The sequence below is a fragment of the Brachionichthys hirsutus genome, chromosome 9 (genome assembly GCF_040956055.1).
Source record: "Brachionichthys hirsutus isolate HB-005 chromosome 9, CSIRO-AGI_Bhir_v1, whole genome shotgun sequence".
Classification (NCBI taxonomy): Eukaryota; Metazoa; Chordata; class Actinopteri; order Lophiiformes; family Brachionichthyidae; genus Brachionichthys; species Brachionichthys hirsutus.
Window position 1 is genome coordinate 14,878,137 of NC_090905.1, and position 15,629 is coordinate 14,893,765.

General features: G+C 53.3%; 1 protein-coding gene across 1 annotated transcript; it reads right to left on the bottom strand.

Annotated features, from left to right (window-relative positions):
- Nucleotides 1–1,302: 1,302 nt before the first annotated feature.
- On the bottom strand, nucleotides 1,303–13,224 carry grin3bb (glutamate receptor, ionotropic, N-methyl-D-aspartate 3Bb). Its single transcript, XM_068743368.1, has 9 exons — nucleotides 12,718–13,224; nucleotides 7,502–8,139; nucleotides 4,529–5,621; nucleotides 4,299–4,444; nucleotides 4,110–4,225; nucleotides 3,257–3,408; nucleotides 2,991–3,155; nucleotides 2,818–2,885; nucleotides 1,303–1,990 (listed from the first exon to the last, which is right to left on the bottom strand). Exons 1-9 carry the CDS (start codon nucleotides 13,222–13,224, stop codon nucleotides 1,303–1,305), a joined length of 3,573 nt encoding a protein of 1,190 aa, XP_068599469.1.
- Nucleotides 13,225–15,629: the final 2,405 nt, after the last annotated feature.

Below are 15,629 nucleotides of genomic sequence, written 5' to 3' on the forward strand. Positions count from 1 at the left end.
TGACAATAAAGCTTTCCATTCCATTGATCCTCAATGTGAAGCTATCTTTATGTTAAGTTCCTTTAATCATTGATAGAAGTATATTTAACAGGATAATTAACTCGCGAATGGATTCATGTAACTTTGTAAATTAAAACCGTCCACATTGAGAATATAATAAATGTTTGTACAGATTATTATACACGAACGGTCTGTGGGATTAAACAACCATTCAAATGTACCAAAGAGCATAGAAAGATAAAATCCATCCCATCATTTCCACCTTAGGATCTGTTTATGTACCCACATCTGTTTCACGTACCTTTATTTGTAATAATCAGTTTATTAATTGATCGCTCCATTAGAGCTGCAGTAATTTCATTATTCAAAGATAACGAGTAATAAAATGTTCCAGTTACAGAATAAAACCCTTAAAGGAGAATCGAAACATCGGCAAGTGGTTCAACCTGGACTGGAACCAGATTCAACCTGGACTGGAACCAGATTCAACCTGGACTGAAACCAGGTTGAATCCGCTATGTTCCCGTCTTTGAAACGTCCTCAGCGCTCTAGAGCAGCCATGCTAGCGCCGCAGCGGCTAGTCCAACCAGTCCGACCAGTTCAACTAGTCCAACCAGTCCAACCAGTTCAACTAGTCCAACCAGTCCAACCAGTCCAACCAGGCCAACCAGTCCAACCAGTCCAACCAGTCCGAGCAGGCCAACCAGTCCAACCAGTCCAACCAGTTCAACTAGTCCAACCAGTCCAACCAGTCCAACCAGGCCAACCAGTCCAACCAGTCCGACCAGTCCGACCAGTCCAACCAGTCCGACCAGTCCAACCAGTCCAACCAGTCCGAGCAGGCCAACCAGTCCAACCAGTCCAACCAGGCCAACCAGTCCGAGCAGGCCAACCAGTCCAACCAGTCCGAGCAGCAAACGACCATCAGCATCCACGTTGCAGCGCCCGCTTCAATATTCACCAGAACAAGGAGCAAAACCAAAACTACGCTAAAACTGGTGTTCCTCAGGGATCAATTCAGGACCCGCTGTTGTTCGTAATTCACATAAAGTTCTCCAATGAGTCCTTTATTAGAACCTGATTGGTGATTGGTCAGAGGCTTCCACTCTTATTCAACTTATCAGGGATCTGAACTTATCAGCGGCCAATCAGAATAGATCATTATTAACCGACCTGCAGATCGAGTTTAAGGAAACTTTGGCGATTCTGCAAACTGAAATAATAAACTTTATTGCTGGAATGATCAAGTTCTCGTTTATCTGTTCAGGAAGAGGCGGGGTCACGTGACCTACACAGGGAGCATCACCTCCTCTGATTGGCCAGTCTGCTCTGGATGGGCCGGACTTTGGACAAGACTTTGTGGGGCGGGTCTGTCATGGTCATCACACACTTTGTGTTGTGGGGGAGGGGTGTTATTGGGGGGACAGTGGGCGGGGCTCCCGTTGTCACTGTTGTAGTTGTCGCTGTAGTAACTGAGGATGGGCTATAGGTCACCGTGGCAACAGGTTTGGCCAGAGTGGTCTGGATCTCGGCCCTCCTGGTAAGAGCTGTCCTCAGCTTCTCCCTCATCTGTTCAATCTTCTCCTGCAGCTCCTCCAGCTCGCCGGGTTGGGGAGGGACCACGGGGGCAGGGGGAGGGACCACAGAGGTGGGCGGGGTGGTCACGGCTACAGTGGGAGGAGACGCGGAGGACGCTGTGGGAATAGACAGCAGCAGGCTGGCGAAGGAGGCCCCCGGCCCGCCGTTCTCACACCTCGGCCGGGACGCAGCCTCGCCGTCAGGCTTAGCCTTGGCGTCGGAGGCGGCGATTCGGGCTAGCAGGCGACGAGTGTTGAGCGTCTCCAGATTGAAATGCACTCGTTTGAAGTCTCGGCCATCCTTGATGGCGGCGGCGGTGTCAGCTGCGTCCTTGCTGGCCTCGTTGTTCCACTTGGCGGAGGCTCCCGGGGCGGGCGGACCTGGGGGGGGCTGGGTCTTCTCCAGGTTACAGCTGAACGGGAAACAGACACCTGATCAGGCTTTACCCTGGAGTCACGTTGGTTGATGAGAACCTCGGCGGGAATCAGAGAACAGGAAACGTTCAGGGAGTCGGAATGTTCTGAGCCGCCATTAAAGCCTCAACTTCCAGTCCACAAAACTACAATCCTGGTTTTAGACTAGTCTCAGGTGTTTTAGACTAGTCTCAGGTGTTTTAGACTAGTCTCATGTGTTTTAGACTAGTCTCATGTGTTTTAGACTAGTCTCCTTCAGGTGTTTTAGACTAGTCTCAGGTGTTTTAGACTAGTCTCCTTCAGGTGTTTTAGACTAGTCTCAGGTGTTTTGGACTAGTCTCAGGTGTTTTAGACTAGTCTCAGGTGTTTTGGACTAGTCTCAGGTGTTTTAGACTAGTCTCAGGTGTTTTGGACTAGTCTCAGGTGTTTTGGACTAGTCTCAGGTGTTTTAGACTAGTCTCAGGTGTTTTGGACTAGTCTCAGGTGTTTTAGACTAGTCTCAGGTGTTTTGGACTAGTCTCAGGTGTTTTAGACTAGTCTCAGGTGTTTTGGACTAGTCTCAGGTGTTTTAGACTAGTCTCAGGTGTTTTGGACTAGTCTCAGGTGTTTTAGACTAGTCTCAGGTGTTTTAGACTAGTCTCAGGTGTTCGACTAGTCGCTTCTTTAACAGGATGATTTTCTCCTGTGAATACTTCTCCTGACTTCCATTTGAGGGGATGACTTGTATTTGTACTTTTGGTACTTTTGGGTGAACTGCTCCTTTAAAAGACTCCCAGAATGACATCACTGATGACATCACTGATGACGCTATAAACATGAGACAGACCTTTTCTCTCTCTCCGCTCGCTGCTTCTTCACGTCTTCATACGTCATGTTCAGGGCCCGGTGGATTTTCTGTCAAAAACACCAGCAGATCTTCATCATGCGTGTGCGTGTGCGTGTGCGTGTGCGTGTGCGTGTGCACGTTTGTTCTTGCCCGGGTCAGAGTGAAAGTCTCACCTGGGAGGTGTGCAGCCAGTATTTGAGGTTCTGTCGGCGGCGGATGTGCGGCAGGATGAGTTGATAGAACCCGTGTTCACCTGCCAGAGTCAGTAAAGCTCCGCCCACTCCAACACACAACAACACAAAAAGTCCCGAAAAGTGGCTGATTCCCATCTGGAGAGTCTGAGGAAGAGGAGAGGAAGAAGAGTGACATTGAACAGCAACAAAGCAGTCTGTGGTTCTGTGGTTCTGTGGTTCTGTGTGTGGGTTCCGCCCAGCCTGACCTCGGTCACGGCGAAGCCCCGGTTCCCACACGGGACCATCTTGTACCACTTGTCGTGCAGCAGGTCCATGTAACCCTCGGACTTGTACCTGCTGATGAACTCGGAGATGTTGGAGCTCAGAGGAGAGTTCTGGGGGAGGCCGATGCCGTAACCTGAGACAGGGAGCAGAACCGGCGTCAGGGTCCGGTCGGAGTTCTGCTGCACGCCTAACGGGCTCCGCCCCCGACAGGGGAACGCTAACGGGCTCCGCCCCCGACAGAGGGACGCTAACGGGCTCCGCCCCCGACAGAGGGACGCTAACGGGCTCCGCCCCCGACAGGGGAACGCCTAACGGGCTCCGCCCCCGACAGAGGGACGCTAACGGGCTCCGCCCCCGACAGGGGAACGCCTAACGGGCTCCGCCCCCGACAGAGGGACGCTAACGGGCTCCGCCCCCGACAGAGGGACCGCTAACGGGCTCCGCCCCCGACAGAGGGACGCTAACGGGCTCCGCCCCCGACAGAGGGACGCTAACGGGCTCCGCCCCCGACAGAGGGACGCTAACGGGCTCCGCCCCCGACAGGGGAACGCCTAACGGGCTCCGCCCCCGACAGAGGGACGCTAACGGGCTCCGCCCCCGACAGAGGGAACGCTAACGGGCTCCGCCCCCCACAGAGGGAATGCTAACGGGCTCCGCCCCCGACAGAGGGACCGCTAACGGGCTCCGCCCCCCACAGAGGGAACGTTAAGAACTACTTTAGAAATGCGTTTCCTGATCGTTTGATGCGTTTGAAGTATCAAGCAAACCATAAACGCTGAATAAGAAGCTTCACAGAGACCTTGTCGCCATGGTGACAGGACAACAGACACTCGCCTTCGATGGCGAACGGTTTCCCGACAGTCGCCAGTTTACAGTCGGCGTCGATGGACACCTCGTAGTCCAGCAGAGCTTTGTCCATGATGAAGGCGTCGAGCCGGGGGGGATCTGCCCTTCAACAGAGAGCAACACGGTTACTACGGCAACCCCATGCGTGCGGCCGAGCGGCCGTGGGGCGCGGCTTACTTCAGAGTGGCGACGCCCTCCGGCGTGGTCGGCTCGCTGAAGCGCCGCATGTACTCGTGCATCTCTGGGAAGCTCTTCCTCATGTAATCCTCGGCGCTGCTCTCCCTCACCGTCCCGAAGCGGAACCCCCACGACGGGTGGTGCAGCTGGCGCCGGAAGACAAGAACCCAGACGGGGACATCGGGTCTCAGCGGCGAGCGGGGGACAGGCGAGAGGCCGCGCTAGCTCACCTTTGCGTCGTGGATCCCCGACACCTCCTCGAAGGTCTTCTCCCCCACCATGACGGCGGCCAGGTTGGCGGTGTAGCTGGACAGAACCAGCAGGCAGAAGATGGCCCACAGGTTCATCAGGAAGCGGCCCGTCCAGCACTTCGGGGTCTTGGAGGACACGGTGCGTCCGAACAGGATGGCGTAGCACAGGTTCAGCGCCGACGAGTAGGAGAAGACCCGGGTCCGGTTCCGCCCGTGGGGCGTCATGCCGTACGGACTCTTCCACTCGTACAGCGTGAGGAACAGCGCCGTGATGTGCAGCGCCAGGAAGATGCCGACCCACATGGACCAGTGCAGGGGCCACATGAAGGCGCCGATGGGGGCCGCCGTGTCCTTGCTGCGCACCAGGATGCCCAGGCTGGTGGAGAAGAAGGGCGAGGTGAAGTCGATGACGCGGCTCCGAGCCGAGTTGATGCTGAAGGAGGTGACGGCCAGGTCGGCGAGCCCGTTCAGAAGGTCGCCCACCAGGCCGGTCCACCGCCCCCCCTTCCGGGCGCCGTACTTCCCGTCTCCGACGACGTAAAGGTCAAACTGGAAGCCCAGGTCCTCGGCCAGCTTCTCCAGCAGGTCGATGCAGTATCCATAGCAACACTTGCTGTACTCGGCGGGCAGGAAGCTGCCGTTGCCGCCGGCGACCTCCCTGAAGAGCCGCTCCAGAGTTTCGGAGCTGTTGGCGCCGGCGTCCAGGCAGTACTGCCCGGCTGGACAGCTGCCCTCGTTGTCCACGTCCCGCGTGAACACGAAGGGATGCTCCACCAGCGTCACCACCCGGACCCGACTCCCCCACACCGGCGTCCCCGCCCTCCAGCGGCCCCTGCTCCGCCCCGATGTCCCCTCTGGACTGTGGCGAGGCTTTGGTCCCTGCCACACCCCCTGGTCCTCCACCTGCAGCTGCCCCCCCACCCAGGTGCCGACCGTCACCCACGTGGGCTGACCCAACGCGTCCCGACGCAGGCTCCAGATGTGGAAGCGCTGCGAGGTGAGGACCTGAGACTGGTTCTGGTGGACACGGATCGGACCCGTGAGACCGGAGAAAGACGTGTTGGACAAGAACCTGGAGAGCAGAAAGACAACAGGTGAATGGTTCCACCAGGACCCGGCTCCCTCACCAGCAGGGCGGCGGCGGCGGCCTGCTGACTGACGTCCTCTGAGGGTTCATTTACCGTGAACGTCACCGGAACCAACGCAGTGCTTAAAGCTAGCGTCCTGAAGCTAACAGCATGCTAGCAGGATGCTAACAGGTTGATCCAGCCAATCCGGGTCGGATACAGATTGATGACTTCATGATTAAAGACAGAGAGAGAGGGAGAGACAGACAGGCAGACAGACAGACAGACAGGCAGACAGGCAGACAGACAGGCAGGCAGACAGGCAGGCAGGCAGACAGACAGGCAGGCAGACAGGCAGACAGACAGGCAGACAGGCAGACAGGCAGGCAGACAGACAGGCAGGCAGGCAGGCAGGCAGGCAGGCAGGCAGACAGACAGGCAGGCAGGCAGACAGACAGGCAGACAGGCAGACAGACAGGCAGGCAGACAGGCAGACAGACAGACAGGCAGACAGGCAGGCAGGCAGACAGACAGACAGACAGGCAGACAGGCAGGCAGGCAGACAGGCAGGCAGGCAGACAGGCAGGCAGGCAGACAGGCAGGCAGACAGGCAGGCAGGCAGACAGACAGACAGACAGACAGGCAGACAGGCAGGCAGGCAGACAGACAGGCAGACAGGCAGGCAGGCAGACAGACAGACAGGCAGACAGACAGACAGACAGACAGGCAGACAGACAGACAGACAGGCAGACAGGCAGGCAGGCAGACAGACAGACAGACAGACAGGCAGACAGACAGACAGACAGGCAGACAGGCAGGCAGGCAGACAGACAGGCAGACAGGCAGACAGGCAGAGCGCTCCAGGCTTTGATAAATCTCCTCATGAATAAACTTCAAACATTCACACCAAGAAACTGAATGTGTGTGAATATATATGAGCGTTAATGTGTGTGTGTCTGTGTGTGTGTGTGTGTGTGGGGGGGGGGGGGGGGGGTTGGACTACAATGATGGCGGGAGCTTTGATTAAATCTGCTGCTCTGATTCCATCCAGAGGAAATTAAATTCTTTATCTCTACTTCCATGAAAGGGTTTTCGGAGGACGTGTGTTGACAGATATTTTGTGTCGTTCCGTCCCTCAGACAGAACCAGACCTGGTTCTGTTCTCAGAACCAGACCTGGTTCTGGTCTCAGAACCAGACCTGGTTCTGGTCTCAGAACCAGACTTAAAGAGACATAAAGAGACGTCGGATAAAAACGACAGACATAAAGAGACGTCGGACAAAAACGACAGACATAAAGAGACGTCGGATAAAAACGACAGACATAAAGAGACGTCGGATAAAAACGACAGACATAAAGAGACGTCGGATAAAAACGACGGACATAAAGAGGCGTCGGATAAAAACGACAGACATAAAGAGACGTCGGATAAAAGCGACAGACATAAAGAGACGTCGGATAAAAACGACAGACATAAAGAGACGTTGGATAAAAACGACAGACATAAAGAGACGACGGATAAAAACGACAGACCTAAAGAGACGACGGATAAAAACGACAGACCTAAAAAGACGACGGATAAAAACGACGACGGATAAAAACGACAGACATAAAGAGACGTCGGATAAAAACGACAGACATAAAGAGACGTCGGATAAAAACGACAGACATAAAGAGACGTCGGATAAAAACGACTTTCAGCAAAGCGGCGTCGTCTGAACGGAGCACACAAACACGGCCTCGGCGCAGCGGCTAAGCTAACGTCAGCTAACTAGTGAAGGTGAAGGTGATGAAGCACATCATCACCTTCATCTTCATCACATGGCAGGTGAATACAAACAGGTGAATTCCGTGATTGTACAATCTGAGGAGGGAGAGGACAAACCTGGACAGGTACTGTCCCGATGACGGCACCTCGTGCTTGTTGGGTTTGTCGTAACAGTTCACCATGTTCTGGATGAGAGCCAGGTCGGGTCTCACCATGGTCGCCACGGCGACAGCCCTGGTGATGAGCTGCAAGGCGTCTTTGACGTAGAAGTCCAGCGGTTTTCTCTCCACCTCGCCGTAGGCCAGCAGACCGAGCGGTAGGCCGATGGCGTGCAGGGCGTCCGGGCTGAGCGGCTGGCCCAGCACCCAGTGCACCCTGGGTAATGTGAGGCCCAGGGCCTGGGCGCTGCGTAGCACCGCCGCCGCGCACAGCGGGTCGGCGCCAAACAGCAGCACTGACGACGGCGACGGCTGCTTCTCTCTAAAGTGTCGAGACAGGAAGTCGTGGATCTGAGTGTCGTTGTGTGCAGACTGTGTCAGGTTCAGGACAGCGTGCAGCTGCCAGTTGGCTCCGCCCACACCGTCCCACGTTGCAGCGCTGCCACGCAGGAGCCTCAGGACACCTCGAGACTCCTCCCAGCCCCGACACAGGACGGCAGTACCTTCCATCCAACCGGAGCGCTGCAGGACCGCCAGCAGCAGGTCCGATAGGCCAGACTCAGGAACCCCCGTCACCATCTGTAGGTGGAACCGGTTCTAGATCAGCAGGACGTCCAGCAGGAGGGACAGCAGGAGATCCAGGAGAAGGATCAGGAGCACCACAACCAGAAGGAGAGAAAAAGGAGATGTCAGAGGTCTGGGCAGAACCAACAAAACCAGCAGAGAACCAACAAAAACCAGCAGAGAACCAACAAAAACCAGCAGAGAACCAATAAAAACCAGCAGAGAACCAACAAAACCAGCAGAAAACCAACAAAACAAGCAGAGAACCAACAAAACAAGCAGAGAACCAAGGAGACGTGATGGGCGGAGTCACGGGAACACGGACTGGCGTCTTTGTGGCGATGGGGCGGAGTCACGGGAACACGGACTGGCGTCTTTGTGGCGATGGGGCGGAGTCACGGGAACACGGACTGGCGTCTTTGCGGCGATGGGGCGGAGTCACGGGAACACGGACTGGCGTCTTTGCGGCGATGGGGCGGAGTCACGGGAACACGGACTGGCGTCTTTGCGGCGATGGGCGGAGTCACGGGAACACGGACTGGCGTCTTTGCGGCGATGGGGCGGAGTCACGGGAACACGGACTGGCGTCTTTGTGGCGATGGGGCGGAGTCACGGGAACACGGACTGGCGTCTTTGTGGCGATGGGGCGGAGTCACGGGAACACGGACTGGCGTCTTTGCGGCGATGGGGCGGAGTCACGGGAACACGGACTGGCGTCTTTAAAGCCCTCTCCAGCCTCGACCCGATTAAAGCCAGCAGACAGATCGATGCGTCCTCCCGCCTGTTGGCCGCCGCCCAATCCATCCCAGAATTCATCACTGCTGTTTATCCTACATTTAGGTAATCACTGCTCCGCCCACGTTCACGTGGAGGCGTGACCTAAATGACCCCCACTGGGAGACCCGGCGGGTTCCCAGCCCGACGCCCTCATTGGATGAAAAACAGGAAGTGTCCACCTGCAGCGCAGACAGGTATTTATTTACCTCCGGTGGCGTTGAGCGTCCGCTAACGTTAGCTCAGCTGTTTGAAACTGAAGTCCGTCATCCGATGAAGACGAGCGCTCAGATGTGAGACATGGCAGAGAAGGTCACAGTCGTTAGAGCACTGATGCATGCTGGGTAAATGTGGCGGTCTGCCAGGGGACCTTAACCACAAACAGCATCATCCCTGATAGCAGAGCTAATTCAGCGCGTCTGATTGGATGAGGAGGCGAAACAATATCAACAGGAAATAGAAAGATTTAAAAACATCAACAGGAAATAGAAAGATTTAAAACATCAACAGGAAATAGAAAGATATAAAAACATCAACAGGAAATAGAAAGATTTAAAAACATCAACAGGAAATAGAAAGATATAGAAACATCAACAGGAAATAGAAAGATATAAAAACATCAACAGGAAATAGAAAGATTTAAAAACATCAACAGGAAATAGAAAGATATAGAAACATCAACAGGAAATAGAAAGATATAAAAACATCAACAGAAAATAGAAATCTGTTTGGATCGGCGCCAAGCCCGTGAAATGAGGGACGCTTTAATCCCCCCGAAGACGAGCAGCAGAGGATTAGTTTCCCATCATGCATCACTCGTCTCGTTGTTTGACTCATTTCACCTCTGAGATTTAAACAAACGTCTGAAGCTCGAGGGATAAAGAAGTCCAGGTGGGATCACGGGCCAGAACCACAGACGGGTCTAGAACATCAGAACCACAGATGGGTCTAGAACATCAGAACCACAGACGGGTCTCGGACACCGCGTTGGAGCGCTCCAGAACCACAGACGGGTCTCGGACACCGCGTTGGACCGCTCCAGAACCACGGACGGGCTGGCGGTTTGCGGGCCCCTGAGCTGTCTGGCAGCTTTACCGCCGTCTCTCTAAACTTTGTGCCTCCGATGCGGGGGCTGCTCCAGATGACAGGAACCCGGCGCCGCGGGTCTGGACCCGAGAAGAAACGGGGGTTTGCAGGGAAGCGGATATTTTTAGAATGTTGGTGGCTGCTGGAGGAGAGAAACAGAACCTGAGTGGGTAAACGTGAAAAGCAGCTCGTCTCCGTCTCCGTCTCCGTCTCTGAGCAGATGTCTCCGCTCCTTCAGAGAGTCTGAGATCAACAACAACCAGCAGCAGCATGGCGAGTCGGGTCGCGCAGTGCCACGGCACAGAAAACGGGCCGGGTCGGTCAGTATCAGAATCCAATCACATGATTAATGAGACTCACAGACCACGGGTTGGGCCAATCAGAGCGCTCCGTCCACCACCCGCGTGGCGTCCGGAGACACCGCGGCATCATCAGCAAGCTAACAGCTAACAGCTAACAACGCTAAACCAGAGGGAACGTCCGGTTTCAGGCTGCAGCAGAAAAACACGCCTACAAGCTCCGCCTCTGAATTCATCCCCAAAACCTGACCCGACCTTAAAACCAAAACTGTGTCTGTATCCGGTAGAAACCTGGTTCTGATCAGCAGATAAACAGAACTCCTCTCTGAGGATTAAAGCAATCCCAGGAATACAATGTTTCTCCACGAGGGAACAAATCAGGCTGCGGCTCTAATGGGATTGTTTTCATCCTGCAGCGATAATCTGATCAACTCAGAGTCAGGCTTTTACTCTGAAAGGGTCCCCATCTCATCAACTCAAAGCCAGGCTTTTACTCTGAAAGGGTCCCCATCTCATCAACTCAAAGCCAGGCTTTTACTCTGAAAGGGTCCCCATCTCATAAACTCAAAGCCAGGCTTTTACTCTGAAAGGGTCCCACATCTCATCAACTCAGTCAGGCTTTTACTCTGAAAGGGTCCTCATCTCATCAACTCAAAGTCAGGCTTTTACTCTGAAAGGGTCCCCATCTGATCAACTCAAAGTCAGGCTTTTACTCTGAAAGGGTCCCCATCTCATCAACTCAAAGTCAGGCTTTTACTCTGAAAGGGTCCCCATTTGATCAACTCAAAGTCAGGCTTTTACTCTGAAAGGGTACCCATCTCATCAAGTCAAAGCCAGGCTTTTACTCTGAAAGGGTCCCCATCTCATCAAGTCAAAGTCAGGCTTTTACTCTGAAAGGGTCCCCCATCTCATCAAGTCAAAGTCAGGCTTTTACTCTGAAAGGGTCCCCATCTCATCAAGTCAAAGTCAGGCTTTTACTCTGAAAGGGTCCCCATCTCATCAAGTCAAAGTCAGGCTTTTACTCTGAAAGGGTCCCCATCTCATCCAGTCAAAGCCAGGCTTTTACTCTGAAAGGGCCCCCCGGAAGTCCTGGATCAATGAAACGTCGTTGGGTCGTTTCTGTGAATGGTTCGGATTCATCTGGAAAACAAAACAGACTAATCCGATCCCAATGAATCTGATTCATGGTTAATCAATGGATTATTGTGTGACCAATCAGACGACAGCTGCTGTTCCAGCTCCGGACCCGAAAGAGCTTTTCACCTTCTCAGGTGTGAAAACCCCGGAAATGACTGAACCTGCATTATCTCCGCTCCCTGTAGGGGGCAGTGTCACAACTCCACCCCTCTGATGGGCCCGAACAAGAACCGGACCTGGATTCACCTCCGGATCACTCAGCGTCACCAGAATCAGCCAATCAGGTGGCATCTTTTTAATCAGACAGCCAAACAACCAACAAACAAACAACAAACAACAAACAACCACCAACAAACAAACAACAAACAAACAACAAACAACAACCAACAAACAACCAACAAACAACCAACAACCAACCAACAAACAACAAACAACCACCAACAAACAACCACCAACAAACAACCAACAACAAACCACCAACCAACAACCACCAATAAACAACCAACAACAAACAAACAACTAACAACCAACAACAAACAACCAACCAACAACAAACAAACAACCAACAACAAACAAACAACAACCAACAAACAACCAACAACAAACAACAAACAAACAACAAACAACAACCAACAAACAAACAAACAAACAACCAACAAACAACCAACAAACAACCAACAACCAACACACAACACACAACCAACAAACAACCAAACAACCAACCAACCACCAACAAACAACCACCAACAAACAACCAACAACAAACAAACAACCAACAACAAACAAACAACCAACAACAAACAAACAACAACCAACAACAAACAACAAACAAACAACAAACAACAACCAACAAACAAACAAACAACCAACCAACAAACAACCAACAAACAACCAACAACCAACAAACAACCACCAACAAACAACCAACAACAAACAAACAACCAACAACCACAAACAAACAAACAAACAACAACCAACAACCAACAACGGTTCCCTGCTCTCCCCAGACAGAACCAAACGGTCCGGATCTCGTAGACCTCTTACCTACTGGGCCCCCCCACGAACCGGGTCAGGCTCTGCACGTGGAACAACCTCTTGTGGACTGAAGTGGATTTCAGAGTCCCCATAGCGGAGCAGTGAAACGGAGGACCGGAAACCACTAAGAGGCGCGCGAACAGGATGTTAACGGGCGCACGCGCTTCGCTTCACCTCCAGACATCAAACGGGTCAAGGTCAAACCGGATGTCACGAAGTCCAGACACTCGGCGCGCAGCGCGCGCGCTGCCCCGGGTGCGTGTGGAGGCGCGCGCCGTACCTGCGTGCGGAGCGGCTCCCCGTGCTCGAGGACGCTGAGGAACGGGATCTCCAGGAAGGAGGCCAGGAAGTCCACCTGGAGCAGCTCGGCGCGGCTCTGCGGGAAGGCGAGCACGGCGGACACGCCCTGCACCACCACGCCCTGACACGCGCACCGGAACAGGGACTCCGGGTCCGCGGCCGCCGGCTGCCGGGACACGAGCTCCAGGCTCAGGTTGTAGGGCAGAAAGTTGATCCGGTCCGGGTCCGGGTCCGGGTCCCGGTCCCGGTCCCGGTCCCGGTCCCGGCTCAGGGCGGCTGCCGCGCGGCTCAGCGCCGCCTGAACCTGCGCACGAGCCGCGCGCTGCGCCGGTAGGAGCGCACCGACGCGCACGGTGTGTCCGATCTGAGCCAGGAGGTGACACGGCTGCGGGTGGAGGAGGCACGGCGGCACCAGGAGGTGCTGCAGGAGGAGGAAGAGTCGGAGAGTCCGGGACCGGGACCGGGAGGAAGAGGAGCTGAAAGACATCCTGCCGCTCCTCCGAAACGCGGACAGGCGGCTGCTCCTGCTGCTGGGGGGAGAGTGGAGGAGGAGGCGGGAGGGGAGGTGTCTCCCAAAAACAGGAGTCACTGTGGAGCTTCCCATAGGAGGTGAAGAAAAAGATATTAGGAGGTGCGTTAGGAGACGCTGTCCTACAAGGAGGTGCAGAGGACAGGAGAAAAGAAGGGGAGGAGGGAGGGAAGAGAGCAACAGGAGGGGGAGAAAGGAGGAGAGAGGAGGTGTTGGAAGGAGGTTCAAATCAGGAACCGAATGGGGGGGGGGGGGGGTAAAAAAAGAATGTAAAGCAGGAGGAGAGAGGAGGTGCAGAGGAGGACAGGAAAAAAGGAGAAGAGACAGACCCCATAAAAAAGAAGAGGAAGAGGAGGTGTTAAAGGCTGGTGGGTATTCATTGTGTATTCATTGTGTATTTATTTGGGTATTCATTGTGTATTCATTGTGTATTCATTGTGTATTCATTGTGTATTTATTTGGGTATTCATTGTGTATTCATTGTGTATTCATTGTGTATTCATTGTGTATTTATTTGGGTATTCATTGTGTATTTATTTGTGTATTCATTTGGGTATTCATTGTGTATCCATTGTGTATTTGTTTGGGTATTCATTGTGTATTTATTTGGGTATTCATTGTGTATTTATTTGTGTATTCATTTGGGTATTCATTGTGTATTCATTTGGGTATTTATTGTGTATTTATTTGTGTATTCATTTGGGTATTCATTGTGTATTCATTTGGGTATTCATTGTGTATTTATTTGTGTATTCATTTGGGTATTCATTGTGTATTTATTTGTGTATTCATTTGGGTATTCATTGTGTATTCATTGTGTATTTATTTGTGTATTCATTTGGGTATTCATTGTGTATTTATTTGTGTATTCATTTGGGTATTTATTTGAAGGTCACATGACTAAATATTTATGTTGGAAAAAACTTCTTGTTTTGTGAAACATTCCCTTTCACAATAAAAGCATCAAAGTCAAATCAGTAAAAAAATAACTTCAATGATTCTCCACAGGAACTGGATGGAAACACGATGGAGTACTGCAGGAGTACTCGGAGTACTTCAGGAGCATCACTGCAGTATAAGTACCAGCAGTACAAGAGAGGAATGCTATTTTCCTGCTGCAGAGGATTTCTGGGGAGAATCCAAATCATTTCTACTCTGAGCTTCTGATTCGTCATCCTGAGAACATCATTTGGAGCTGAAGTTACATAACGCACGCACGTACACACTCACGCACACGCACACACGCACACACACACAGGTCTAACAGCAGACGGCTGCGTTTGAGTTCTGTCAAACCTTCAACGCAGCTCAACTCATCAGCCTCCTGATTGGCTGGCCCTCGTCATGTGACCAGGAAGACCAGCCCCTTGGATCTGGATCACACTGGACTCAGCCTGGACCGGGTCTGGACCGGGTCTGGACCGGGTCTTTGTGGTGTTTAGCTGAAAGCAGCAGCTAACAGCTGTTAGCAACTGTTAGCTGCTGCGTCAACAATGTACGTGAATACGGTCGACGGACGGACGGACGGACGGACGGACGGGGGCGTTTAATTTGGTCCCGGTGGACCGGAGCTCGGCCGGTGGAGCTCGGCTCCTGAAGTAAATCACAGACGCAACGGCGGAATTAAAAAGATAATTAAGGTTCAACGCGGAGAAGCGGAGCACAGAAACGAGGAGTCAGAACCCGGAGTCAGAACCCGGAGGCAGAACCCGGAGTCAGAACCCGGAGTCAGAACCCGGACTCTGGCTGTGGGAGGCCCCCGGGAGGAGGTGAGGAGGACGCTGCAGCAGGGTCAGAGAGAGGGAGAAGCGGAGCTTGACTTTTCAGAACCCACCTGCAGGCCCGGCAGGAGGTTCAGCCCCATGAAGTCCGCTGGCCAGAACCAGGCCGGGTCGGGGTCTCCGTTCCGGGTCCGACCGGTGGAAACATCAAGGCGCCGATGACGCCTGCAGGGCCCGAGGGCTGAGCCGACCCAGAACACGGGTTCAGAAACGCGTTCCATGAGTCCAGGTTCTGGAGAACCAGGCGGCTGTGTGCGTGTGTGTGTGCGTGCGTGCGTTCTGTAACGGTCTGAGCACGGCCCAGTCCACGTTCGGACCTGAACAATTCACTCCCCAGGTGCGAGTGGGCGGGGCAAAATGCTAACTGGAGGCAAAGGTGTTATAGCAGATAATGGATGGAGGTAGAGAAGGACTGAAAGACAGGTGTGGAAAGGGTCACCTGTGACGTCACTGTGATGTCACTGCTGATCTCAGACCTGCTAAACTTAATGCCTGATTAAATCCATGCGTCTGGTCAGACTGACTGGGGGAGGAGCCATCTATTTAAATGCCCCGTTGACTCCTCCCCCCAGTGCTTAATAT